The sequence below is a fragment of the Aulonocara sp. 'chitande type north' Nkhata Bay genome, linkage group LG11 (assembly GCF_057382095.1).
Source record: "Aulonocara sp. 'chitande type north' Nkhata Bay isolate Kocher_YH1m ecotype deep benthic linkage group LG11, A_spYH_male_GT1.1, whole genome shotgun sequence".
Classification (NCBI taxonomy): Eukaryota; Metazoa; Chordata; class Actinopteri; order Cichliformes; family Cichlidae; genus Aulonocara; species Aulonocara sp. 'chitande type north' Nkhata Bay.
In genome coordinates, this window is record NC_141354.1 from 11,139,056 (window position 1) to 11,166,617 (window position 27,562).

At 42.1% G+C, this 27,562-nt stretch overlaps 4 protein-coding genes across 5 annotated transcripts in view; 3 read left to right on the forward strand and 1 right to left on the reverse strand.

The window, feature by feature from the left end:
- The window catches only part of usp45 (ubiquitin specific peptidase 45), a 44,203-nt gene extending 39,606 nt beyond the window's left edge, over nucleotides 1-4,597 (reverse strand). For both annotated transcript variants that reach the window (XM_086310552.1, XM_086310551.1), the window contains exons 1-3: nucleotides 4,287-4,597; nucleotides 2,796-2,906; nucleotides 2,420-2,589 (exon numbers count right to left, since the gene is read on the reverse strand). In XM_086310552.1, coding sequence (XP_086166678.1) covers nucleotides 2,420-2,589; nucleotides 2,796-2,898 — 273 coding nt within the window. In that variant the 5' untranslated portion in view covers nucleotides 2,899-2,906; nucleotides 4,287-4,597. The remainder of the gene's footprint in view (nucleotides 1-2,419; nucleotides 2,590-2,795; nucleotides 2,907-4,286) is intronic.
- On the forward strand, nucleotides 4,213-6,888 carry tstd3 (thiosulfate sulfurtransferase like domain containing 3). The gene is made up of 4 exons (XM_086310553.1): nucleotides 4,213-5,135; nucleotides 5,226-5,387; nucleotides 5,804-5,963; nucleotides 6,359-6,888. The coding sequence occupies exons 1-4, from the start codon at nucleotides 4,997-4,999 to the stop codon at nucleotides 6,417-6,419; spliced, it is 522 nt and encodes a 173-aa protein (XP_086166679.1). The 5' UTR covers nucleotides 4,213-4,996; the 3' UTR covers nucleotides 6,420-6,888.
- Nucleotides 6,889-9,915: 3,027 nt separating this feature from the next.
- On the forward strand, nucleotides 9,916-13,962 carry LOC147318550 (uncharacterized). Its single transcript, XM_086309871.1, has 11 exons — nucleotides 9,916-10,274; nucleotides 10,420-10,579; nucleotides 10,716-10,865; nucleotides 11,264-11,383; nucleotides 11,485-11,580; nucleotides 11,675-11,809; nucleotides 11,896-12,006; nucleotides 12,089-12,199; nucleotides 12,345-12,469; nucleotides 12,568-13,431; nucleotides 13,610-13,962. Exons 1-11 carry the CDS (start codon nucleotides 9,916-9,918, stop codon nucleotides 13,701-13,703), a joined length of 2,325 nt encoding a protein of 774 aa, XP_086165997.1. The 3' UTR covers nucleotides 13,704-13,962.
- A 5,790-nt stretch (nucleotides 13,963-19,752) lies between these two features.
- prdm13 (PR domain containing 13) lies at nucleotides 19,753-27,041 on the forward strand. Its single transcript, XM_086310554.1, has 4 exons — nucleotides 19,753-20,043; nucleotides 21,468-21,599; nucleotides 21,717-21,837; nucleotides 23,755-27,041. Exons 1-4 carry the CDS (start codon nucleotides 19,876-19,878, stop codon nucleotides 25,242-25,244), a joined length of 1,911 nt encoding a protein of 636 aa, XP_086166680.1. The 5' UTR covers nucleotides 19,753-19,875; the 3' UTR covers nucleotides 25,245-27,041.
- Nucleotides 27,042-27,562: the final 521 nt, after the last annotated feature.

The following is a 27,562-nucleotide window of genomic DNA, read 5'->3' on the forward strand; positions in this document are numbered from 1 at the left end:
ATGTCTCTCCTTTCTGAGGCTCTTCCCGGGTGGGGGCAGATGGAGCTCCTCCTCAAGGTTTCTGCTGGGCTTTGTCTGTTCTTGGAGTACTGTTTGTTCCTCTTTATGAGATAACTCCTCGTTTATCTCAGCCTTGGCACCAAGCACGGATGGATGACGTATGGAATAAAACAAGTTGGAGGTGAACAGTTTCACCCCTGACTTGTTAAAATTAAATCCATTTGCTTTGAACAGATGCCTGCGTTCCCAAAAAATATTAAAGTTGTCGATAAAGTGCACTGAGTGGTCAGCACATGCTGATATAAGCCATTTATTCAGTGTAAACAACCTGCTGAATCTCTCGTCTCCTCCTCTGACCGGCGGTACAGGTCCACTGATGAATACAGCTGCATTCAGAGAGTTTACAGTATTTATCGGAGGTTCTGAAAGTCCCGTTTCAGAACCTCCGACTGTTGTTTGGACACATCGTTTGACCCTGTATGCAGAACAATGTTTGTCACAGTTGGATATTCATCTGCAATTTGAAGAATTCTCTCCTTCAGGTTGTTGACCATATCGTTAGGAAAGCAGAGGACTTTAGTGTTCTTACCGCACATCCTTTGTACATCCTTTACGGCAGAGTCACCCACAATCAGAGTTTCAGGCCTAGCCTTTAGCTTTCCCTGTGGCCTTTCACTTTTCAACAGATTTTCAGACCTTATTTCGCTGCTTTTAGATGGATGGTTGTCCGATATAGATCCAGGGTCCTTTGATAGTGGAGCAAATCTGTTCTGCAGTTTCACATTCAGTTGTTTTGGAGGTTTGTTGTTAACCTTCCTATTCACGGTTGTCCAGTCCTGTTTCCTCCCGTATATAGGGGTAGAAGAGCTTCTCTGTCTCGTAGGAAGTGAAGGCCAGTCGGTTTCAGAGATTTCAGTTCGCTGTGCCCTGCCTGTGATACGTCCTCCCCCTTCCAGGAGACATGATTTATGTCTTGGTTTTGCACCAAGACAGTCTAAGGGGGGATTATCACTTGAGGATTTATAATAATGCACAGAGTCTACTTTCTTGGTCATGTTATCTGTGCTCCTTAGCTGTGTACTAGCTTGCTCATCGCCATTGTTTTGAATCAAAGGCAAGGTTGTTTCATTTCCACACAGTCCATTTACCTCCACGTTTACTTCTAAGCGATGAATTTTTGTCTCCAGTACTGCAATCTTCTGCAGGAGGCTGTGGTAGTCATCTGTGGAGAGGGAAGGCATCTTGTTGCTAGTTAGCCTAGCGGTTAGCACCTTTCCAGGCTATTGAGGCTGCTCGGTGCCCAGACGCTGTAATCAGGCTTCAGCTGTGTCTAGGCCACAGACACACGGAGCGCTGAGGACAAGGTAACCATAAAATGTTGCTGTTTCTGTTAAGAACACTCTAGTCCTAATGATCTACAAGTGTCCAGAAGTTATCGCAGGTAAGCTCACACGGAAAAAAGGGAAAAAATCAGCATAAAAATCAATAAAAATCAATATAAGAAGCAAAGCATTCAAGAGCAAAGAGATGAAGTGTCCACACTCACAAAGGGGAGGAGCTAAACAAACCTGAATGCCTAACCCCAAGCCCAAACCTAACCATGACCTAATTGTAACCCTGAAACTAAAACCACATTTTAAGTCTCAAAAATACCTTCAACCTCAAGGGGAGGGGCAATAACTGAGCATCAGAATGATGATATAAGTGACTTTGGGCATAGCTTGGCTGTTGGTGGTAGAAGGGCTGAATATTTTAGAAACTGCTGATCTATGATTTCCCCCACAAAGCCAAGGCAACAGTAACTCAAATAACCACTTGTTACAACAGAGGAATGCAGAAGAGCATCTCTGAACATAGAACACATCAAACCTAGAAGCAGCTGCGTTACAGCAGCAGAAGACTGTGTCTGCAGAAAAATGAAGCCACAATTTACACGGGCTCACCAAAATTGAACAACAACATAAAAGTAAATAAATAATTTTTAAAAAATTGGTTTGTTGAGCATGACAATGAGTTCATTGTATTCAAATGGCCTCCACAGTTACCAGATCTCGATGCAACAGAGCAGGGCAGAATGTAAAATTAGCATTTTGGACATGCAAGCAGCAACTGTATGATACTATCAAATCAACAACGACTAAAGTTTCCAAGTAATGTTTCCAGCACCTTGTTGAACCTATACTGTGGAGAATTATGGCAGTTCTAGAGGCAAAATGCAGGCACATTTAATAAAGTGTCCAGTGAGTGTACACATGAAAGTAAAGAAGCAGTCAAGTTCATACACAAATAAGAATTAAAGACTCTTGAATATGATAATGACGTTCTTACTCTGTTGTTTATTTCAATTTAGTTTAAACTCTGCTGCATCACATTTTGCTTTATTTATCATTTAAAAAAAAAAAAAAAAAAAAAAACTTACCTGAAAACCACACTTTAGACACACCAGAATGTCCTGAGAGGCTGCTGGCTCGCCATCAATCATTGTCCTTTCCTTTAGGCACTCTGAGCATACCGACCACACACTCGAGAGGACTGATTTCTTTACTGAGTTCAGGTCCACTGCTCTACTCACATGCTGGCAAGTCAGTCCTGTTAACAGACAAGGTGTCTTGTAAGCAAGGATCCTTTTAATTGAAGGTGAATTGCACTGATCCCATAAGAATAATGAATGAAACCTCACAGACTTTTCAACATTGACAAAAAATACTCAAGAATAGTCTATAGGACTCTACCAAGTCAAAATTCATAGTCTTAACCGTAACAGTCCGGTGGCATGTACTGTTACGGTGACTTACCGCTGACTTCATCTGATGATTCCTCATCTCGAGGTTTTCTTGGTTTATTAGTCCGCTTAGTCATGTCGGCGGCTTTCAAGGAGAAGGGGTCCTTCAGCCGCATCTGGTGCTCTGAAAGCAAGAAGGGACAACACTGGTTTAGTTTTACACATTTAGGACAACCACACATAATTTTGTTTATCCAGGTACTACACAACTGCTATTATTATTTTCTTCACAACAGAATGAGGTACTTTCAAAATAGCAAAAAAAAAAACCCCTACAGTTTATATCAGGAATTGTTAAATGCACACACTCACACACATTTATTGTGTTGTCATTGTACTACAGCACAGTCCTACAGAAATGTGCCAAATCAAAACTTTATGACAGCATGTGTTTACATTCAAATAGCTATGCATACATATCACCTAAAAGCCTATTTAGGCAGTTTTTAATGTATTTGTAAAGATTGTAGAGGGTAATATCACTTGTAATGGAAATTGTGTATTTTGTTTGAGTGTTTTGTTTTGGTTTTCTGCTTTTATATAATTTTTAATATTCACATGTTTACATTTCAGTATTGTAAAACTTTACTGTAGATCTAATTGTTGTAACATTTTATTTGGAGATATTTGATGGCTTGGGCCCCAGGAAGACTAGCAACCACTGTTGTGGAAGCTAATGGGGTTCCTTATAAATAAACAAATAAACATTGAATCGTCAAGCACTACTTTGCTTCCAACAATAGTGAAAAAAAAAATATTAGGATAGAATAACTAATTATGTTTGCACAATTACACTCTTGCTTTCTCATATTTTATATATATTCAGTAAACTACTTTTCATTAAAGCAGTTGTTTTTTCTCTCCTTCATTCAAAAGCCCAAGCCAACTCCTCCTTGCTGGGCTCCGACTCAACGAAATCCACTTTCAAGACAACAGCACTAAAAACAACAACAACAAAAATTCTTTTTTTTTTTTTTTGCCATACCAGAATAGCCTCTGCTGAAGATTATTTAAATAATTAAACGGTAAATGCAATATGTGGTTTGGCTGTTATAAGTTGGTGTGTTTGACGCTACTCTCAAGCTGGTGTGTTCGGGGCGATTAAATCAGGTGACTGATTTAACCAATCAAAAACTTTCCACTGCTTGTAGGTTTAAGCTGATTTTCCTGGTGGACTCCTTTTGAAATAATTTTTACACCCTTCGCCTAACATGCTACTGACCTAAACGTTTTCTAAACTGCAAGAAATCTGGAAGCGAACGGTCACAATACCTACGGCTACATGATATGCCACTGCTAAATAAAGGCAGTAGGAGAAAATCAGAGTTTTTACGACAGATAACTCTATTAATGGACAACACCATGATTAAGAGGCCTTAACAACCCCGGCAGCCCGGTTTGGGTGAGAATAAGAGGCGCCTAACCCATTTATTACGGAAATTTTAAAAATTAGTTTATCTTTTTCATACTAGATTTAGCGAAAATGGAATATGTATTAACTCACCTCTTAAAGTTAGGCTCCTATGTTGACTTTGTCAGCTAATATGAAGCCAACACTGAGATGTCAGCTCTTCCTGGGTTGCAAAAAAAGGCCAGCTACATTAGCTTGGTAGGATAAAAACTGAACTGGTGTGTTTTATCCAAAATTACACGCAGACATTATGGCTATTCAAAGAAAAAACGCGCAATACCGTCAACAGTTATCTCAATATCTTTTTGTTTCCACCCTTGACTTTTAAAACATGTGTCAAGCTTTCGTTAGCATTTACAGGCAGCACTGGTTATGTGTGACGCACTACGGCAGCTCAGGTTGGCCCAATGCTGCATTCAAGTTGAGTGGGAAAATCTCTTTTTTACTAGAGGTAAATAAAAGCTTGTTTCCCATCTTTATGCGTTTCCCAGTTTCCCATGGCGGCGAATGCAACATAAATAATGTTTTTTGTTTTTACTTGATGAACTTGTTTGATCTAATTAGGGGACATGATGCTAATTTGTGTTGATAAATAGTTAGTTATTACTTGTTTGAAACTATCACTAAGGCATTTGAGGGGAAAGAATTTTGGCCCATTAGGATATCCGTACGTCTGCGCAAGCGCAGATAATTGTCGGCATTGTGACTTTTTTTAGTTGTCCCACGCAGATACGCTTAAGTGAGGGTTTGTGTTGAAGAGCAGTGATAATTTAGAGTGCAGTATCTGGCTTTGATAATCACACATGGCCTTGAGAAGTTGTTGGAGACTTGCCGGTGTTGTCCCGCGGCTTTTATGGAATAATACCGTCCAGTTTGAAGCTTGCGTCCCGAGAGGACAAGGCTCTGTGTCCAGCAGTGTCAGCACTCGCCCCGGTTACAAAAGTGAGGTTTAACATGAGTGACTCACTGTCATGTTTTGAAGGAGCTCATATACTGCATTAAGTATATTGTCTGTCTTGTTTTTAAACGCAGAGTTGCTGTTCCGCACATTCAGTTCAACGCCAGCGAGCACAGTCGTGAGTTATGAGCAGCTGAAGGAGCTCCTGGTTGGGCGGAAAGCGGTAGTTATAGATGTGCGAGAGCCCTGGGAGCTCCGAGAATACGGCTTCATCCCCGGCTCCATTAACGTCCCCCGTGAGTACTGCTCTCTCTACCTGCAACATTGTTGTCCGGCTGGGCTGCCAGGGCTGTAGACTTGTATACTAGTGTAGTATACTGCAGTTTGTGTGGGTTGGGGGTAAATAACAAATCGTAAATGTCCAAAATGAAGCAAACTCATACACAGTTTTTATATTGTTCATAAAACAAACATTTGAAGGTGTGCTTTGTCCCCGTGGCTTCATAATGGCAAGTTTAATTAGGTTTGAAATGTGCTCAATTTGACATACAATTCTAAATGGAGTAAAACGCAAGCAATATGAGCCACTTCATATTATATGGTACGAAGGAGGGCATTATTCTAAAATATTACTACAATGCTTCCAACCAACTGTTCTCCAGAGCACCAAACCCATCATACTTCCTTAACCTTTGTGTTTTTGACTTTACAGTGGCGCAAGTGAACCCTGCACTCCAGCTGGGTCCAGAAGACTTCAAAGAAAAGTATGGTGGTGAATTACCTCACCAGACAGATAACATTGTGTTTACTTGTTTGGCGGGAATCAGGAGCAAGACTGCGCTGAACACGGCCATCACACTGGGATACAAAGAGTGAGATATGTGTCCTTGGCTTATGTCTGTCACCGTCACTGGTTTCCACCTCGTCATTATGTTTCTTACTAGACTTGGCCATTTTCAGTCACGAGAAAAGTTATCAGTATTGTGGTTAAACTTAGACTTTTATAGTTACCACCATGAGACAGCATTTACTATAGTTGAGGTTATTGCCTTGTAGTTACACAATGCTGTTCCTCCTCGGAAGGATACCACATGTCCCACATCACATTTTCTATGTCTATGTGTCAAGTATTAAAACACTGTGATTGTCTGGTGATGGTAAAGTCACATACAAATGCATGATTTTGTTTAAAAGTCTTAAATTATGAAAAGTGTGATTTCGTCAAAGCAAATGTTCACTTTTTTCTTTCTTTTGTGTCTTGTTTCAGTGTTCAGCATTACTCTGGAGGATGGCAAGACTGGGTGAAGCATGAGCAGCATAATCAGTGATCATGGAACTGGAAAGATATTTATATATTTATTTGAAGCTATTTTTGCAATTATTCGAGTTTAGAATGTGAAGTGATGGCGCAGCCTTGTAAAGGGCTTAAAAAAATTTCATGGCTCCTCATTTCAATGTTAAAATCTCAAAGAGGTGAAACCAGTTTGCTTAAATCCACATCTGCCATACAATATTTCTTGAAACCCCTCTTTAATTTCTCTCAGGCTTAACCTCCTTCTAAACCCTTTACAGCTTTTTGAAATAAGCTCAAAGAATCTTCTGAAGTGCTAAAGATTAATTATGCAAATAAAGTCTTCCACTCCATAATGTGAACTATTTTATTATTTCCTGTCGACATATTGTAAATATTAAATTGCTCAACAGGCAGTGCAGACTTTGCCAATACTTAATGCATTTATTAATAAATGTACTATTTAATAAAGTTATCAAAGCTAAATAAACTAATATTTAACTTGAGTCTGTGTGTGTTTATTATTATTTTTATTATTTATATATTGGGCAGGATTAGTAGATGACCTAAGAGGACATTCGTTTAAGTAATTCCAGATATAAATAGGCATAGAGAGGCTTGCCGGGGTGACAGCTGCTGGGGAAGTACTACGATTTACTGTATTGAAAGTCCTTGTCTAATATCCTGTATGAATTTGTCACCAACTCTCCACAGGTTCCTTCATCATCCGTGATAATAAATGGGTTTGTTTTCAGCAGGGAAGAATGTTTCCACTACAGTTTGCTGACCACCGCCATGGACCTTGTTCCTTATTCCTTCTTTTACAGCTTGAGCTGAAAGTCCCTGCAGAATCAGCAAATTTTAATCTCACTGTCTTGTTTAATTTGGACAATATTGTTTTAAGTTACTTTAGTTTATCCTAAAATTCAGCTTAATCATTGTGAGTGACAGGAAACTGGCCTCTAGGTGACTTTTCAGATGCGTTAGTAAATTATCTAGAAGTGTTTATTGGTTTTCTTTGGGGACATAATTGATAGCTTTAAAACATACCTGACATTGTTGTATCACCTCAGCACTTTACAGGGATTTTTGTTTCTTTTATATTTGAGCTTGGTGTTGACAGTAATGACTTGTAAATAAAAATAAACAGTTTTTGAGAATCAGAAAATTTTGTGATGCAATAATATATTTACTTAAGATTTACATCTATATAAATATTTAATTTTGATTGTTTTAGAGTTTTCACCTCTCTGATACAGTTTTTAAATAAATAAGAAAATATTTAAGAAATATATATGAAAAAATAGTTTTATGAACACTTAAACATATTTAATACCATATATTGATGCATATATATTGTATGAGCAGTTCCATTGGTAAATTTGTCAAGAATTTGTGAAAAATTCTATTAATTGACAGCAAAGCTTTGCATGGTATTCAAGACAGAATAATCTTTACACAACGTTGTAAAAAATTAAGTTTTCATAGGACTTAATAGCTCTGTGATAAACTATGTGCATCCATATGGTTACTGGTAATTGCACTTGATCAAATGATCATCAGCATGTGTGAACATCTCCATCAAAAGAGACGTTTTGGCAGTTTGCTGGTCTGGAGCATTCAATACCACAAGCTTTCCAGGAGTGGACATCCTAGCAAATCCCCACCCCAAGGTCAGACTGCGCTCAAAAACTGCAAAAAACCCAAGGGTAACATCTCAGACTCTACAGGCTCAGTTAGCATGTTAAAGTTCATGACAGTTAGAAAAACACAGACCAGTCTTGCTTGCAGTGGTTGCCAGGAGAAAGAACATGGAAGATTATGTTTACAAAGTTACATCTGAAGAAACCACAAGATTTCTGGAACAATGTCCATTGAACAGATAACACCAACATGGAGATGTTTGGCTATAATGCTCCGTGCTACATTTTGTAAAAACTAAACACAATATATCAACACAAACACCTCAAACATGCTGCCAGCATGGTGGTGGATGGGTGATGATCTGGGCTTGTTTTGCAGCTACAGGACCTGGGTACCTTACAGTCACTCAGTTGACAATGAACTCTGTATACCAAAGTACTGTAGAGTCAAATATAAGGCCATCTGTTTGACATTTGACGGACTGATAATGTCATACAGAAAACCACTACCTTGAGATACTCCATCTAGTAAAGGAGTATCTTAAAGTAGTCTTAACTTTATTTATTAACTAAATTTATTATTAAATAATACATTTATTCAATCAGTTTGCTGAACGTTCTCTGCTGCCACAAGGGCGTCTTTCATAGCAAATGCCACCACCCTCTAAATATAATATAATTATCTGGTATTTGTCATTTAACACCAATAATAATAATGATAATAACAAAGCATTTTTAGTTCAATATTATCATCCATTTTAATAAGTAATAATTAAATATTTAAATGAGTATCAGGCAAAAAAAGTTATAATACCACACAATGATGTATAAGAGTTTGTGGTCTTAGTAAATGAAGTGAGGTTTTATAAATACTGTAACAGAAAGCATCATCATAGTGAACAACGGTTGGTGGAACGTGAAACAAGCAGCTTAGTAGAGAGATGACTATTCACATGACTGAAATATTCCGGCTCTTCCCAAAAGTCCCATGCGGCTGCAAGATGTGAGGTCAGTAGGAGAGAATAGATGCTCACTTAATCCATCACGGCAAGTTTTCACATGGAACTGTGAATAAATCATCTCATAAGTTGGATTTTAATGTTCTAAGCGGACTAAACCAACATCGGCTTTATGCATATTTTGAGTTTTTTTGTGGTTTACCATGTTGCTGTGGTACCTTCTTTTTTATAATTGAGCTCATTGTAATATCGTCCAACCCCTGCCCATGTGATTCTGTAGGTGTCAATGTAAACCATGAACAGGGCTGACTGGCATTTATGCCCTTTTATCACTGTGTCATGTCATCCGTAAACTCCAGACTGTAATCTCCCCCCTCCTTTTCTTCCGCTTCCTCATCTTCCCGCTGAAGCAGTTAATTCCATTTTCTTTTTTCTGCATACTCCAGTTTTAATATGTTGAAAACAGAGCAGACTAATAAGTACTAATTTACGTCAAAATCTTGCCAGCGCTCTTTTGTTCCTCTGCAGCCACAGCCTCATCAGGTCACCCTCTAGCTTCTGCTCAGCATTCAATTAAAGTCCCTCGTCCCATCAGAGCACATCACATCAGAGATGCACCTACTGGCTGCAATGACTTACTGGACCCTGCCTCATTGCCTGCCTGCCTGTCTCCCTGCTTGTCCTCTGATGCCGGACATTAAGGTGGTGGATGTGTTGTAACCCAGGCAAAAACCCATTATGATTTGGATAAAATAAGGAGTCTGAGAGACTTGTGCCCACAGCCATGATCCCAGCCCATTTCTGCTTCTCACAAGCTGCTGATACATATCTGAGAGGCAGGTCAAGCCTGCTTTAGTACGGAGGTTCAAGATTCCGCATGCGTCGGCTCATGACCTGGGCTGTTTTGAACAGAGCAGGAGCATGACTGTCAATGGGGAGTATAAAACCTCAGACTGTGCTGACAACCAGAGAGTGCAACAAAGGAAGGTTCAGGAGCAGTAAAGTGCAGCAAACCACTGACTGTTTCCCTTCACAGAACCAAAGCCACATAGAAACCGCTGCCATGAGCTTCAGCCCAGAGAGGATCTCGTCCTACCGCCGTCACTTTGAGGACAGCAGCAGCTCGTCCTACCAGATCAGGGTGTCGAGCCCATCCCCCACCAGGAGAGAGGCCCGTCGTGCCTCCACCGGCTGCTTCTCCTCTAGAGCCGGGGCCAGCAGCATGCGTGTGGACTCAGTGGGACGAAGGACCATGTCTGCAGCACGCAGGTCTCGCATGGTAGGAGCAGGGTAAGCCATTGGATTTTTGTTTTACAGGCGAGGCCGCGAAAATAAATTCTTCTTCTACAGGCTGTCTTTAGGAATAATTTTAATCACTTAAAGGAACATATTTTGGTGCCTGTGGCTGTAGGTTAACTTGTATCAGTCATTTCAGTGTGAGTGCAGGTGCCATGGTGTGCGTTGGGCCGAGCGGAGAGCCTGCCATAGACCTGGATGTGGCTTCAGCTGAAAACCAGGAATTCCTCAGCACCCGGACAAGCGAAAGACAGGAGATGATCGTTCTCAACGACAGACTGGCCGTATACATCGACAAGGTGAAACAACCTTTTTCAACTCGATTTTACTTATTTTGATAGGCGCAGCGAAAAGCAGATATCACACTGAATGTTGCACAGGAGTAATTCTCATCTTGTGGAGTGTGGTTTAGACTGAGTTTTCGTGTCCTTACAGGTGCGATCGCTCGAGCAGCAGAACAAGCTACTGGAAACTGAGATTGAGGCCTATCAGAACCGGTTTGAGAAGCCTGTGGGTCTGCGCCTGCTCTATGAGGAACAGCTGAAAGAGCTGAAGAAGATTGCTGAACAAATGAGAGTTCAGAGGGTGAGACGAGAAATCTCCCGGATCCTGCCTCTGCTCTTCCTTTGCTTAGACACTCAAGAGGGCATTAAGTTTACACCTCACTGATCTGTAGAAGATCCACCCAAACAACGATACAAGACGTCAACTTGGTGTTTTCAAAGTTCTTTACCTGGTAACAAGCTCATTTCTGGCAGGCAATTTGAGGGGGATCCTGACCGTATTTGGGTGTCAGACTACAGCTGTTGTCAGATGTGTTTTATGCACAGATGAGATGACTTGATAATGTGCTGGCAGGCACACACACAAGAATGAAGCTGAAATATAAAATGCAAAAGGCTCAGCTAGATTTTGCGCACACCCTTGTGTTCACCTTCAAATCTAGCAGACAGGCGTCTTACTTATGCGTTCTTGGTTTTCAGGACATTTCCTTGGCGTCCAAAGAGTCTGCAGCTGCTCAACTAAAGGCAATCAAAGTCAAATATGAGGAGGCGGTGGAGCTGAGGAAGAAAGCCGAGTTAGACATTGAGGCCTTCCGTCCAGTGAGTGACATTAAATTAGCCACTGTCCTGGGTGTGAATGTCGCCTACACATTATTTCTCAGGGGCAGACATACATGATAACACTTCTGTTTATTTTTCAGGATGTGGACAAAGCCACCTCCTCCCGCATTGCCTTGGAGAAGAAGCTGGAGCAGTTAGAGGTTGAAATTGAATTCCTTAAACGAATCCATCAGCAGGTGGGTGACATCTTTACGTAGGAATTAGCTATTCCAAGTTTGCCTTTTATTTTTAATGATTCCTAAAGGCCTCTCTTTTTTTTTTTTGGTTTAGGAAATTGATGAACTCATGAAACAGATCTACGCCGCTCACGTCTCAGCCCAGAGTGCGTTCACTCTGCCCGACTTGGCTGCTGCTTTGAAACAAATTCAAACCCAGTATGACGATATCGCAGCCAAAAATCTCCAGGTACAAAAATATCACACAAAACCGCTTCCAGATGATGAAAAGTACACAGTTGAGTCTTCTGTAACGTTATCATTCTCCACTGTTAGGAAATGGATTCGTGGTATAAAAGCAAATTTGAAGATCTAACCCAGAAGACGTCGAGGCATGTTGATAAAGTTCGAAGCGTTAGAGAAAAAATAGCCAGTGCCAAAAAAGATGTGAGTATTACAAGTGAAAATTAATATGTAAGAACCGTTTATTAATATTGAGTGTCTATAATTGGGCTGAAACTGTCCCTAGATCCAAAGTAAAGAACGAGATTTGGATGCCATGCAGACCAGAAACGAGGCTCTTGAAGCTCAGATCCGTGAGACACAAGAGAAGTACAGAAAAGAACTGGAAGACCTGCAGGTAAATGTTGGCTCATGTTGTCCCAGGGTGCACACCTGATCCCACCAGAGTCAGTCATAAATACACACATGCTCTCACATTCATACATGCAAACACAAAGCCACTACAACAACACATTCATTTTATAACCCCGATTTCCTGATAGGCTCGGATTGAGGCCCTGCAGCTCGAGCTGAAATCCACCAAGGAGAAAATTGCGCTGCACCTGCGTGAGTACCAGGAGCTTCTGAATATCAAGATGGCTCTGGAGATTGAGATCACAACTTACAGGTAAGTGAAAAATAGCCACCTGAAAATGATTTTTGGGTTGTGTCTTTGAGTGAATATTAATAAATTTGGTAATTTTTTGTCTTTTTTTTCCTCTGCAGAAAATTGATCGAGGGCGAGGACCTGCGGCTTTCTGGCATGATGCAAACCTTATCTCTCACTAGCTGTAGCATGAGCGCCATTGGTGCCGGGATGAGCATCAGTGGAGGAGGCATGGGAGGTGCAGGTGGAATGGGTGGTGGACTGATAGGACGTGGTGGTGGGGGAGACATTGGGGGCAGAGTAGGAATGGGTGGGGGCATAGATGCAGGAGGCATGGGAACAGGTCCAGGAATTGCAGGTTTAGGTGGAAGAATGGGTGCTGAGGGAGCCAGTGGTAAAAAAGGTCCTGCTGGTACATCAGCTGGGGCAGACTTTACTGGTAGTCATGGATTAGGAGCTGGGGGTGTAGGTGTAGGTACTGAAGCTAATGGTGGGGTTGTGGGCAAAGGCAATGGCAGCAGAGCAATGGGCACTGGAGGAACAAGTGGTTCTGGTGCTGGAGGTGTGGGAAACCTGGGATTCGGTACTGGAGGCAAGAGTGACAGCAGCATAGGTGGGACTGGAATGGGTGGAGGTGGTAAAACTGGAGGTTCAGGTGGGATGGGTGGAACTGGCACTGGGTTTGGTGGAGGAAATGGTGGTGTAGTTGTAGGAAAGAGTGGTGGACTTGCTGGAGGAATAAGTGAAGAGGGTAGTGTAGCCCGTGGAATGGGTGGTGGAGTTGGAGGCAGTGGAGGAAGTGGGGGTGTGGGTAGTGACGATGCTGCTCTGTCAGCTGCTGGTGGCATGGGGAAGACAGGTGGAGGAAAGGGTGGCATTAGTGGCACCGGGACTACATATGGCTCAGATGGACATGATAAGAACATCGAGGCCTATGCAGAGCAGGCTGTGGAGCTGACGGAGAGGAGGACGGTGCTCATTAGGTAAAGGTACCATCAGGTGTTTTTGCAGTTCTTTCAAACAGGACAAGCACTCACACCCAGAAAGTACAACCAAACACTACCCTTCATTAAGAAACAATGACTTAACCTGGTCTGTGACAGAGTCGGGTGTGGTTTAACATGCTTGTTTCAGTCACTTTGTCTCTCTGTCTCTCTACAGAACAGTCAAAAATGAGGATGATGTGCTGGAAATGGACCACCAAGAACAGACCTACACCATCACCGGAGCGGCCGATGAGTCGGACAACGAGTGAGCAACACGAATTCCCAAGTGACCTCCTCTCACCCTTAAACCTCCACGCCCCTCTGAGCTTTGCACTGACCAAGCCCCATGTTTGGACACTGACCTTTGCCCTTTTGCCCCAGACAAGAAGACCATGACTGACCCTTTTGCTTCAAATCAGGGGCTTTAACTATGCCTCACTAGACAACTCAACATATTCTCTAAACTTTTGTGACCCCCCCCCCCCCCTTTTTTTCCTACATGCCACAAATAAAGCTATCAGCATTGAATTACCTTGTTGCTCTTTTATTTTGTGTCCTTTTGAAGAGTTTATATGAGGATAGAGAACGTCATTCAGCAATAATTCAATGCTGGTTAAACCTCATGTTTTGCTTAGCACAAAGAAATGTTCCTTAGAATCCTGGCTTTGGCTTGAAATGATGCAGAGTGAAAAAGGGAAAAGGAAGTCATGAGGGAACAGCAAAACAGAGAAAGAGAGGGGGAAAGGGACAGAGTCACCTGAGGGTCGAGATGGTTGCCCTGACACTTTCTGCAGGGCTGAGGAATCCGTCACTCAAATGCGGTCCTGCAGCAGAGTGACTGCACACAGCCGTTTCCTGTCCTCATTCCATCCATTTCCACACCTTTTCCCACTGCGGCTGATCGGGAGAGATTGGATGTGGCCAGCAGATGCCAAACACGCTCAGTGTCCTGCTCAGGGGCAGAGAGTGAAGACATGCAACACACCAATCAGAGACAGAAAGCGCAACAAAGACTGGAGTAGAACCGGTGGTCCTGTGCTGTCATGGCAGCAGTAACATTACTGTACCATTATTATTATAATTTGGCACATCTCAGGAAAGATAGCAAGTAAATAAATAAAACAAATAATTCTCGGTGGATGGAAACCCAGAAAGGCTTCCTCAGTTCAACGTAATAAGGCTTCAATGGAACTTTTAGTTGTTTGATTGAAGATTTTTTGATGTTTCATTGGCAGCTTTAGAGTGGATATATGTCAATAGACAATTATTATTATTTTTTCTGAGTAAATAACTTAAAAAGGAAAACCAGAAACAGTGATACACGTGGGATAAATATGAGTGAGTTAATTAAAAGATCAATAAATACATTTTAAAATAGCAAAAACAGTCAAAGCAAAACAAAGAAAAGGGGGGAAAAGAACAGAGAAGAAAATTAGTAAATTAGACTTAGTCAAGTATTTTAGTGTGTAACCCCGTATTTCTTGCTGCACAAATTATTTATCTGAATAATATGCACTGACTTCATTTTAAACTCACGTCATTTTCACGAGCTCAGTCCACTCAAACACGGAGGAGAAATTAGTTTGAACCCGAAGCTGTCCGTCGAAAATATGACGCTCATGTGAGAATGAAACAGGAAAGCATTTATTATCGATAGCCTCACGTGTTTTTTTTAAATGTGTGGAGCTCTCCATGGTGCTTCCGTCTTCACACTGAGAAAACTCATTAGGGGAAAAAGTGAGTACATTTTTATTTAAATATGATAAATAAATAAATAAATAAATAAATAAATAAATAAATAAATAAATAAGTATTCTGAATTCCACAGCATATAAAACAAAGAGGCAAAATGCGCTCCTTTAAAATATATATTTTTTAAAAAACCCTCAAAGACAGTGTACCTGATCATTGATATTTTTATCGCTTATGTTTATTATTAGTTGCAATTTCCTTTTAGGATGTAAAAAAATACGAGACTGAATTAAATGTTGGGTTGTTTTTTTTAAAAATTCTTTTAACGTTTAACTTGTCGCAGAAAAATGTTAGAAAATATTGACCTCCTTGTTGAGATAATAACCGTGAAGTTCGCTAAAAATGTCTAACCATATTCAGCCATGCAGGCGAGTCAAGGTATCATGTCTTTAAGCGTGCTCTTTGCCTTTATATTTGTTTGTCTCACATTGCCAGCTTGCAGAGACAAACCCGCCGAAGTGGGTCACTAACCTTCATCCTGGGAGAAAAAATGCGCTTTTGCTCGGGGCGAGGGAAAGAGCTCCTCAGATTCACCGAGAAGGGCAAAAGTTGCGACTTTCTTTGAAGCCGGTGATTCTCTGTCACTTCGGCGCATATGCTTTGGGTAGCTAAATCCCAATTAGGGTCGGCTGACACGCTGCTCTATTCACGGGCGACCCTGCCTGCATACATTTGCCTAGGAATGAACTCCTCAAATAGATCTGCTGCTAAATGCGCCGGACAGCAGAGAAAATCGGCCTGAGTGACACTTTCTTTCTGAGGCGGTCGAGTGAGAAAAGGTATGAATTTATAAGGTACACCGAAACATATCAATTCACGGAACTTCACGCGCCTTTATCCGCGTCTTCTCACGCGAGACAAAGTGAGTTGAAGTCAGGGAAAAGTGGCCTTCCAAAAAAAAAAAAAAAAAACTTTGTTGAGACTTTGAATACCAAAACGCTGCAGCCCACTTTTGAGTAGGGATTTTTTTGAATGCAATCACGCATGAACAGCGCTGAATCGGATGCCATTTATTCGGCTCCTCTCTAATGCGATTTTGAATATTAGTCTGGGTTAAAATCCCAATCATGTCATCTGGTGGGAGTCCCATACAAGCACAATTACTATTCAAACGCGTCTCAAATGTCCCACCCGCATCAAGGCAGCTGGTCTGCCCACGGTGCAGCTTGCATCTTTCTCCAGGTTTCTCAGAGTGTGAAACACCTCATAGATGAGCAGGGGAGGGTGTTTCTGCAAAAGCAAAGAAAAGCACGGAGAAGATGGACGGTCTGCTCTGAGAGCAGGCACGAATCTGAAAGGAATAATAATGATTGTTTTGCTGGGTGGGATTCGGAGGGGCCAGAGAGCCATACGCGCGAGGATTTCAGTTTTCTTTCTTTCGTCTTCTCCTTTTTTTTCTTGAATCAAAATTTAAGTGTGACCGACTGAATGCGAGAGGTGGGCTACACAAGATGTGCTGGCTTACACGCGGAGAAATAAATGGATTTAGAGGAAAACAAAGTCATTTCTAAAACGTGGGAATCTGTGAGAAATAGGCCACATTGCTAAGTGGGACAATGATTGGGCTCTCTCCCCCCTCCCTCCCCTGAATAGACCCAAAGAAAGTTTATGGGTCGACATAAAAAATGTGTTTTCTTCTGCACTCAGAGGGGTCTTCAATGGTTAGACCATTGAAACCAGTCCAGGAGAGGTGGTGGTGAACCCTTGGCACCCCTGAAGTATAGTCAGGGCGCATGAATGGAGATCCCTGGTGGGGCATTGCTCTCCGTATTTACCGCGTTGCTTTGCAGACAGGTTGTTCCTCTATATTCATGGGTCATTAATGGCCAACCAGTTAAATCAGAGAGAGCCCCACCGTTTAGACAGTTTTAATCCAAAAAAGGCTGGCAAGAGGCAGGCAGAGAGGGCCATAAAAAAGAAGAAAAAACCCGACTCCCACCTCTTCCGAGCACCAATTCTTCTCAGGTCGTTATTTAAGTTTATTAAAGAGAAGAAGAGTTCATTAAAAAGAAAGAGCACTCGCAGAATCCGCAATAGTTTCTGAATAAAGATCCAACTATGTAATTAATGTTTTTCTTAAAAAAAAAAATAGAAAAAAAAAGAATAGGAGGAGGCACAATAAGGCCGCTCCAGCCATTTAATTTCATTTAATTTTCCATCCCATTTGCCTCCAACACTGCCGTCACTCTGACACCGAGCCTTTTGACCACTCTTCAGGGCTTCAGAGCGCACAGCGGAGCGGGGATTCACCCCGGCGACTTTTTCCGCTAACAGAAAGGCAACGTCTTCCCCTCTTTTTTTCTTCGTTTTCTTTCCTCCTTTCATTCACCCCACCTCCTCCTCAGAGAATAATTAATTTCACTGTGGAGAAGTGCGGGCCTTTAAAGCAAAGCAGGGGTGGATGGGAACCAGTCGCAAATGGCGAGGCGTTAATAAATAACTCCCCCGCACAGCCGGGCGCAAAAACATTGACGAGATTGTTCGCGTGTAGTTCAGGACTGTGGAGGAGCGCAGGGAGGTGGGGGCGAAGGGGGAAAATAGTACCTGAAATAGTTTATTTTCATTTTGTGTGAAATAGTTTATTTTCATTTTGTGGAGAGATAACTAGCGGAAATGCACTAATGAAGTGCTTTTATTTCATTTTATTTTTTAAATTATTTATTTATTTATTTATTTGGGGTTTTTTTTTTTTGGGGGGGGGGGGTCTCTTTATTTATCACCATCTTTTTGTTCTAATGTCGCATACCCACAGTCTTTCCTCACTCTAATCCCCTTCCAAGATAGTTTTAGTACCACATGTTTTACATTAATTGCGTGTGTGTGTAAGAGAGAGACACAGGGAGACGTGCACAGTGGACAGGTCAGAGGTCAACTTGTTCATGGTCTGAACTGATCACCCAGTTGTTGTTTTTTCAGTTCAGACTCATAGACAGCATCAAAAAGCATCCGTATCTTTAAACAACCTGCTGCGCGGAGCCTCATTGTGAATGTGATTCTAAGTCTGCCAGTACACAGACACTGTGTTCGCCAAACAAGTGGGTTTTGGTGGGCATCACATAAGAGCTACAGATCCAAGAAAAATGTTGTTAGAAATAACAGTTTTGGAAAGAATATGGAAAGAATAATTAAAATATATTAACATCCATTCTCAAATGACTTAACATCGCAAAAAAAAAAAAAAAAGAAAAAGAAAAAAAGAAGTACACTGTATAGCCAGACCTGCCTGTGTGAGCTCATGCAAAGTTTTGGAGATACATGGCTTTCATAGGGCAGCGATGTTACCATGGTTATTTGACTTTATTTATTTATTTATTTATTTATTTATTTTAATCAATCAATTAATCATTCAATCAACCAACAGGTTCAATTACTATGTCAGTCCAGCCACAGGAAGCAGCCAGTAGAATCACCTTGAATCCAGCGTTTCTATTTCTAGCCTTTTTAATAAGAGAGACAGACTGAGCATATTTTTTTCTTTTTGTCATAATAATAAAAATATTAATAACAATGACAATATATTTTTTGAGAATATATTTCTTTGTTAAAAGAAACAGCCTTTTGTACAAACGATTTTCCATGTTTACATATATATACATTCATAAAATACCATATATATATATGGTATTTTTATGAAGGTATAAATAAATATATTCTGCAATAATTCTATTATCTTCGTGTCCCTGAGCAACCAAAAAGAAAAAAAAAATCTGTTGTATCTTGAGCCAAGAGAGCCACAAACAAACAAAGTGTGAGCGTCGTGAAGATGATGATGATGGTTGTTTCTTTCTCTCTCCTCCTGCTGGTGGTTCTCTCTTTTCAGTACCTGCCTGATCTCAACCCGGCACACGCCGAGAGTCAATAGAAGTTAACAAGTCCTCTAAACTTTCCTGCGCCTTTTGTTAATCTAAGGACACAAAGGCGGAGGCAGAATAAAGCCCTTTGAAGTATGCAAAGCCTAAAGAATGCCAGCCAAGTAGATTTAAAGTAGCCACTGATTTCCAAAAACCTGCCTTGAAAGGGAAGAATGGAAAAGGGTGAGGATTTATGGAGAAATTATACAGTGGATTTGTCAGTTAAAATATCGGAACTGTCTGGAGGACAAAGCCACATGCTGAGGATTAATGGCCGCTCTGGACCTTTGATTCTGCACCCTCTTTTCTCTGGCCTTGACAAATTGGATTTCGGGGATGGGAAGGTCGCCTGGCCCTTTGTGTCTCTTGACCGTTTTGGAGCAATTCATTATACAGCGGGGTGAGGGAAAGTCTCCATGTGACCAGGCCGGCCCGTTTTCTCTCTCCACACAGCTGCTGGGTGAGCCCAACTCTCTCACACTCACTTCCACACAGTCACCGCTGCTGCTACAAACTCAGGACCGCTCCCACCCCCCACCACCACGTCCTCCTCCTTCTCTCCCTCCTACCTTACAGCACAGCATCACCTCTTTGCTACAATCCCCCCAATCTGAAACACCCTCACACACTTGCATCCCCAGATACAGGAGTGGGTGGGTGGGTGCGTGGCTGGGGGTAGGGTGGGGGGTAAACTTACTCTGCTCCATCACTAGAAAAGCCGGAGAGCATAACGCCACCGCGTCACTTTGAGGGCGGACATCGGCCTGTCCTCATCATCTCCTCTCGCTTCATCCCCCTTCCCTGCGCGCTCTCCATACTTCCGTCTCCATCAGTCTTCATGGTTCTGATCTCACCCCACGCCATGCAAGCCACCCGGGCGTCCACCACCGTCAGTGTGTTTGCGGACTGCAGCATCCCGGCCGGGCTCCGGATTGGACCGGTACCGGGCATCTTCAAACTCGGGAAGTACGTGTCGGACCGCAAGGAAGTAGGGCCCAAGAAAAAGGTAAGTTTAGAGCATTAAAAGAAGAAACGTGGAATAATTGTCTCTTTCTGGAAAGTTCTTGTTTTTACTTTGCATTTTCGAGGTTTTTTTTGTTATATATATTTTTTATTAATAACGGTTTTATTTTTAAATTAATTTGGAAGATATAAAGATTGATTTATTTTTGTAAGCTTGCCTTTATTCAAAATCATTTTCGTTATTCCAAGTTTGTATCGGAACTGCTTTATTCTTTCGCTGATATAATATACATTAAAGCATTTTACTATATTTATATAGTATATTTTACACGTGATTAGAATTATGTATATTATCTTATGTTTTTAAACATAAGTAGCTCCAGCCACACTAGAAATTAGATGTATATTTTTTTTAAACTTGCTCTGTCAAACTCCATCGGGCCTTGAGTTAGGCTTTTAATTGGTTTGGCCTGTCAAGTTGGAAATAATTGAGTTCCATTAGCGGCTGACTTGTCAGTCTGTGCTTCTACTTAACCGGCCTAATGGGCGACCCGGGTCTGCTGTGTGGGATTTCAACCCCTCAGCCGCCTCACATTTCTCTGCCTGGCGGGCCTGTTATTCCGATCAGCCGTTTAATTTTAATCTAATCCGGCCACAGAAAGATGCCACTGAGACAACATCCTAAAACAAATCAGCAAAAATAAAGGAAAATAAAATTAATTAAAAAAAACATAAATAAACAACTAGATTGAAACAGTGAAACATGAATTAGACCCACGTTATCAGCAATTAATTATTTAAATTAAGTGAAGCTTGGGGGTTAAATGATGCCCATTCAAAGACCAGCATTTTTGCACTTTTTAAGTACTTCGGACTGGAAGTATGGGGGGGGGGGGGGCAAACCAATATATCTGCCCCCCTTTTTTTTTTACACGCGCAGTAGTGAAGACTTTGCGGCTCTGTGAGCATCTTTAACTGAACTGCGCCGTGTTATTGTTGAAGCTGTCATCGGGGGTGATTGATGTGTCTAAATGCGTGGCCCCGGGCTGCCGGCGATCATCAGGTGCAATCTCTGTGTCAGATGTCACGCTTCGATCTTTAATGTCCTTGAACAGTTTAGAAACGCTCTGACACTCCTCAAATTCGTTTCCCATATCAACTCAATTAGGCCCGTGTGTCATCCTCTTTAATGAATTATCAGCAGAGCGGAAAAAGACGCATTAAGCGCGTTTTAAGGAATATTATTAGTGGCCGCTGAACCCTTCAGGTAGCTCGACTTGGAAGACAGTCGTTTGTGGCAATTTCGTTTTTTGTAATGTGAAAAAAGACTAAAATAGCAAAACTGCATTTTTTTTAAAAGAAGGCAGCGACCTTTCTTTTAAAAATGTTCCTTTTTCTGATGGTCAAAAATGGCCCTCACTGCTCACGTTTGTCTTCATCGTGTTTCTCTTTTTCCCCCTGGCTCAGATCCGCTTGGTAAGGGGGGAGTTCGTAGATGAGTCAGGATGTCCCGTCCCGGACTGGATCGGATTAATCCGCGCCGCCAGGAACAGCCAAGAGCAGAACCTGGAGGCTTTGTCGGACCTGCCTGGCGGACAGGTGAATATTTTAAGCCCGTGACATCACAGTTAACGGCCTCGTGAAGTTTCTCATGAGCAAATTCCTTGCCCCTCTATATGGACTCTTAAGTTAACACTGCTTTTGTTTTTTCTTGAGATTTTCTACCGCGTGCTGAGAGAAATCCCCGCAGGAGAGGAGCTTAGTGTGTGGTACTCCAACGCTCTGGCCCAGTGGTACGACATCCCCACCACGGCCACTCCCACGCACGACGAGAAAGGTAAACGAGTCTGCAGAGAGTGGTGCTGCTAACGTGGACAGTTGAACGATTTTTAATCCAACAACAATAATAACAATATCATAAAAAATCTGTGACTTTTTTTTTCCTTCTAAGGACGCGTGTGTCGTTTTCACGTGAACACTACCTTCTGTGGCCATGGCCTCCGATTTACAGATCTGACACATCGACATGTTGAGGGTTTTTATCACCGTGCAGTTAAATGACTGCCAATACCCCATAATGTGACTGCTTTATCGCTCAGAGATGGAAATCAATTGGATGTTTTTTGCTTCCCTGCAGGCGGATTATTTATTCATTTGCAATTCTTCATGTCGCGCGTTAAATAAAATATCGTGGTTAAGAAATCAAGTGAAGAATAATATAGCCTACTGGAATAAAAAGATTCGTGAAGGGAGAGAAAACTGAACTTTTAGCTGTATTTTGGGTGGTGTTTAATTATTAAAAACTAGTTCTTGTGGGAGGATGAAGACGATACAGTGGATAACAGGTCATCAACGCAAATCATTTTTTGGAATAAAATGCTAGGATGAAATGATTCGATTTGCTAAGATTAAAATACAGAACACAAGAGGATTTCAGTTTTGTGAAAGATAATTTCTCGATGGGTTAAGATTTTTCATCAGCCCGTCTTCGAATTTATAATCAATTTGTGCGGGCCAAATTGGTGCAAAGTAGGCGTTTGCGTCGGGGATTAAACACTTAATCTTGGTTAAAAAAAAAAAAGAAGCTCAGAAGAATTTAATCGGTTTAAAAAAGATTATCCACCGATACTTCATTAGAAATTCCATCAACAGGCGATTATTTTATCTTGCACATTTAATTTCGAGCTGGAAGGGCCTCTTGAATACTTCCCAAAAGCACAGCGGCGAAGCTTTAAATGATATCAAACTTGATTCAAGATGTTTTTTAAAACTCTTACTCTGCCACAAAGTAGTTGCGGTTCTTGAAACACAGAATAAAAAAGCAATTAAAAGCAGAAACTGACGCGCCTCGGCGACCATGGAGAAAGAAGAGGCTGGTGATTCAGTCGCGAGACTGGAGGTTAACAAATGTCATCGCGCCATTAATATTCATGTATTCAAAAGCAAATAAATTCAAAAACAAGTGCTTCACGGTAAATTAGGTGGGTGCGTTAAGGTATTGTGGGCTAATGAATGCTAACTTTTATGTGGGGTGTATATTGCCCTGATTCTCCGGCCCAACACACCGTGTGCGCTCCTGGACATACGCTCTCCTCCATTATGAGGCGTCAACAGATGGGCCGCCGCCATTGTTTCCGGGGACTTGCGATTTCAAGCAACAGCTGCTGTCACTTCCACGGGAAAGAGCACAGAGAGGAAAAGTCCCGCATTCAATGCGTCGTTTTCTGAGCGCCAGATTGGGCTGGGCGTTTGCCCTTTTGATGGTGATCATAAACAATGGCCCGTATGAGGATTACAAAATCATTACATCTATATTAGGCCTAACCTCAGAGTGCTGGACTGGGGGTCATTATGATGGCTCCATGTGTCTATTACCATTTGGCACCAGATCTTAGAAACCGGATCATATCCATTAGGCTTGAATTGAAATTTCAGGTGATGTGTAGCAGTGACTGATAAAAATCTGTCAGAGTAAATGGGATATTTAAATAGGTTTTAATGTTATAGGTTGTTTTTTTTTTTGCGATAATGTAGTTGGGAATGGGAAACGTGTATTTTCTGATTTTTCAATCCTTTCAGCCCAAGCTTATGTTTGTTTGACTTTGTGTGTGTGTGTGTGTGTGGTTACATGTACAGTTGTTGTTGTTGTTGTTGTTTTTTTACAAGTTACAGTGGCTGTTATTGCCATTTTACGCACGGGGTCTAACGCTCCACATTAATGTCTCTGTTGTTGTCGTATGTGTTGTCTCTGTAGGTGAGGAGCGTTATATCTGCTGGTACTGTTGGAGGATATTCAAATACCCGAACACACTCAAGGCTCACGTTCACTTCCACTGCGCACTGAGCAACGGGCGAGGGTTTGTGAGCAGCGAACAGGCCAGGGGCACAGAGACCTTCAGCAGGTCACCAAAATCTGGAGACATTCCCAACAACTCCGCCTCACCGAGGAGCGCTCACAGTAACTCCTCCATCACAGACTCGGGTCGGCGGGCGGTGTCCTCGTCCCCGTTTTTGAACAAAACGGGACTGTCAAAGAAAAGCAGCTCCGAGGAGCAGGACAGGGCCCTCGACATGAGCGTCACTTCAGGCAGAAACCAGGGGCATCTCCTCAGCCTGGGCGCCACCACTTCAATGCTAAGCAGCATGGGCTTCCATCCTGGTGTGCGCTCAGCCTTTAAGCCAACTGGTGTCTCAAAAGTCCCGGGAGCGGAGAGCTCCAGAGAGGAGGCCAACGGAAAGCTGAGCTCTATGGGATTCAGCAAACTCATTGGGAACATGAAACCAATCCGCAACGTGGGCGAGGGTCTAAACGCAGGAGGGAACCACCCTCCCAAGTGCCCACCTGCAATTATGGACTCCACATCTCCGATGGTGCCGTGCACAAACGCAATCCGAGGTTTCCCGCTGCTGCCTCACATGGAGGAGACCTCAGCTTTCAAGCACGTAGAAAGTCGTTTCCACTCCGGCCTGTCCCCGTCCCGTTACCCACAAATGCCCCCTGGTCTCCATTTTGAAAGACTCTCCCTCCCTCACTTCGACGGTGTCAAGACTTACGGTGGAGACTGTAACATCCCCCTGATGCCCTTCACTGTCTACAACGGGGAGCTTTTATACAGCTCCCCCTACTATCCGCTGAAATTCCACTTCAGCAACCTCCTCAAGTACCCAGAATCCATGTCATACTTTGGTGCACCCTCGCTGAGCCACGACCTGGGGTCGATCACGAACATTGACCGGGAGATCGCCATGCACACACAACAGCTGTCAGAGATCACAGCAGAGAAGAACCGGACACGGCTGGATTCCATCCCCGCTGGAAGCACGAGCAACACCACTTCTGGCAAGCCTAAAAAGGGACATCTGTGTCTTTACTGCGGCAAGCTGTACTCCAGGAAATACGGCCTGAAAATCCACATGAGGACTCACACAGGCTACAAGCCGCTCAAGTGCAAGGTGTGCTTCAGGCCCTTCGGAGATCCCAGCAACCTGAACAAACACATCCGACTCCACGCTGAGGGAAACACGCCCTACAGGTGTGACTTCTGCGGAAAGGTGCTGGTGCGGAGGCGGGACCTGGAGAGGCACGTCAAGTCCAGACACCCCGGACAGACCGTCAAGAAACTGGAGGACAAACCGGGCGGTCTGTTCGAGGAAGCCGAGCAAAAGAGCGACAATGACAGCGACGTGGACGTGTGCTTCACCGATGACCAGAGCGACCAGGAGTCGAGCAAAAACAACGACTGAGATGGTTTTCACGGCCACATAAAGACTGGCATTGTCTTTAAATATTGTACACAGCAACACGTGTCATTTAGTCTTGTATGAAGTCTTGCATTTTTATATTTTAGATGCCTGGAAGGCTCGCGAACTACAAACATGAAGAAAACATGTTTCTGGCCTCGAAATAAACGTCACAATCCACAGCCTAGCTGTTAATCTCAGTAATAAGTGGGGAGCTAGGCTTAGTATTCAGTTTTCTCACGTTTCCCGGCTACTTCGGACCCCTAAAAACCCTTTAAGAAAAACAAAAAACAAATAAAGAAAAAAGAAAAAGATGATCGTTGCGTTTTTTGCCATGCAAACCAAACCACAACAAAAGTGAAAAACAAACGAGGAAGCTTTCGAATTTTATTTCAATCCTCGCTCTTTTCCACATTCCTTTTGATGCCGACGAAAACACATCTGCCAGCGATTCAAAAAATAAATAAATAAAAATATTCACATTTCAGCAAAACCGTGAAGGCAGCAGCGCAAAACAAGCAAACCTCAGTCACACAAGAAAAACAAAAGCTCACAAGACTGAATATGACGCTAAAACACATCTCCTTGATTTGGTTTGCAGTGTAAAACTATCTCTTGTAAAATCCCCCACATCCCCCTCCTCGCCAATTAATTTCATGTTTGGAACTGGTTCTTAACTAAAGGCCCACCAGAGGAGGGGTTAGCGTTACATTCACTAACACGGGATGTAGACACATGATCATTGTTGAATTTCCCCTCCCTCGGACTGTCAGTTGCACTTTAACAAACAAGCAAACAAAAAAACAGCAATGGGCATTTCATCTCCAGGACACGGCTGCTTAATTAGCTGCTGATTATTGATTTGAATATTGTATCTATAGCCTCACCCGCACCCTCCTCCTCCTTCCCACTCACTCACTCACTCACTCACTCACTCACACACACACACACACACCGGCGCCTCGCGCACTGTTCTTAAACTTGCACTTTCTTGCCGAGGCGCGCGCCTCTCGCTGAGGCACCCGATAGCGTCCAGTTTATTTAAGGAATCACGTCTAGACAAAGAGTATGTATTGAGTGCAGTTATAGCCTATGTAAAGAAGTTGTAAAGTATGATATTTCAAATTTCAGTGGAGAAGTGATGTATACGTTCGTTTCAAAGTGATCTTGTCCACGACGGACAATGTTTTACTCCTGTCATTGAGTCGGTTGCTTTTTAAATAAATTTAATTTAATTTTTTTTCTTAAACAAGCTGTGTGTGTGTGTCTTATAATCATCTGCTACTTCAGACATAAAACTTCAGCTAATACACGGTAATAAATACATTTTTATTTATTAATCTATTTTATTGTATTTACTCAGATTTTGGAGGCGTTCAAAGTGGGCGTAAATTCCTCTGCGCAGTGAGTCGCCCCTATATTGCCCTTAAAACAAGCAGAATATATGTGACAATAAAGCAGGATTTCTTTTTAAAATATACATAAATAAAAAAATTAACAAACAAGTAGCTAGCGGAAGAGAAAATGCCACTCAACTTCAACTGGGTAAACCCGGCTTCCCAAAAGGACTTGTTTAAAGACGTCTCCTGCGTGGTGGAAGACAGTAGGCCCGCGTCTTTGTAAGCTAAGGTATGTTAGAAATATTTACAATTAAAATAGCAAAAAAGCGGACCCCTGTATTTGTCACACTTTTACATATTGTATTAGCAGATCGTTAAAGCGGTTGCATTCATGCGTCAGCAGCATTTTATTCTCTTTGCTGCATTAAAGAAGGCATTTTGTTTCTGTATATGCGCCACAATAAAGACATTTTCTAAAGTAGCTGTCGTCTAATGAAATGGTTTATAACCGTACAATATTTAAATGAAAATAAAATCGAGTAAAATTAATTAAACATAAAAAAACCAAAATTGAATAAATTGGAGGATTTTTTTTCGCGAAAATTAAACGAAAGCCAAAGGTCTGCTCCGGCCCACGACTGCATAGAGTGGGTGAAGCTTTCATCCCGTGTGGATGCTCTGGACGGAGGCAAGCTTTTTTTGTTGTTTGTTTTTTTCCTGCTAGCAGGGCGGACATTGCTACACCCCTTTGTTCTGCACACAGTCCCCCTCGGTTAAGGAGCGACAGTGTCCAGTATAAGAGCAATCACAATCAGAAATTCAGTAATACATAAAATCCATTTGTTGTGGCTTTCTTTTATAAATCACGGTATTTAAAAATGCGTCATGAGCTACGTGTTAATTTACCAACTTCCTCCTGCTAATTTTAAATGAGCACCGTTGATTGGAGTCCATCCCATCATTTTGAAATTAAAGCATGGC

Coding starts and splice junctions, on each gene's coding strand:
- tstd3 (XM_086310553.1), top strand. CDS start 4,997: ATGGCCTTGAGAAGTTGTTGGAGACTTGCCGGTGTTGTCCCGCGGCTT. Junction 5,136..5,225: donor CACTCGCCCCGGTTACAAAA/GTGAGGTTTAAC, acceptor TTTTAAACGCAG/AGTTGCTGTTCCGCACATTC. Junction 5,964..6,358: donor ATCACACTGGGATACAAAGA/GTGAGATATGTG, acceptor GTCTTGTTTCAG/TGTTCAGCATTACTCTGGAG.
- LOC147318550 (XM_086309871.1), top strand. CDS start 9,916: ATGGGGAGTATAAAACCTCAGACTGTGCTGACAACCAGAGAGTGCAAC. Junction 10,275..10,419: donor TCTCGCATGGTAGGAGCAGG/GTAAGCCATTGG, acceptor CAGTCATTTCAG/TGTGAGTGCAGGTGCCATGG. Junction 11,810..11,895: donor TCGCAGCCAAAAATCTCCAG/GTACAAAAATAT, acceptor CTCCACTGTTAG/GAAATGGATTCGTGGTATAA.
- prdm13 (XM_086310554.1), top strand. CDS start 19,876: ATGGTTCTGATCTCACCCCACGCCATGCAAGCCACCCGGGCGTCCACC. Junction 21,600..21,716: donor CGGACCTGCCTGGCGGACAG/GTGAATATTTTA, acceptor TTTTTTCTTGAG/ATTTTCTACCGCGTGCTGAG. Junction 21,838..23,754: donor TCCCACGCACGACGAGAAAG/GTAAACGAGTCT, acceptor TTGTCTCTGTAG/GTGAGGAGCGTTATATCTGC.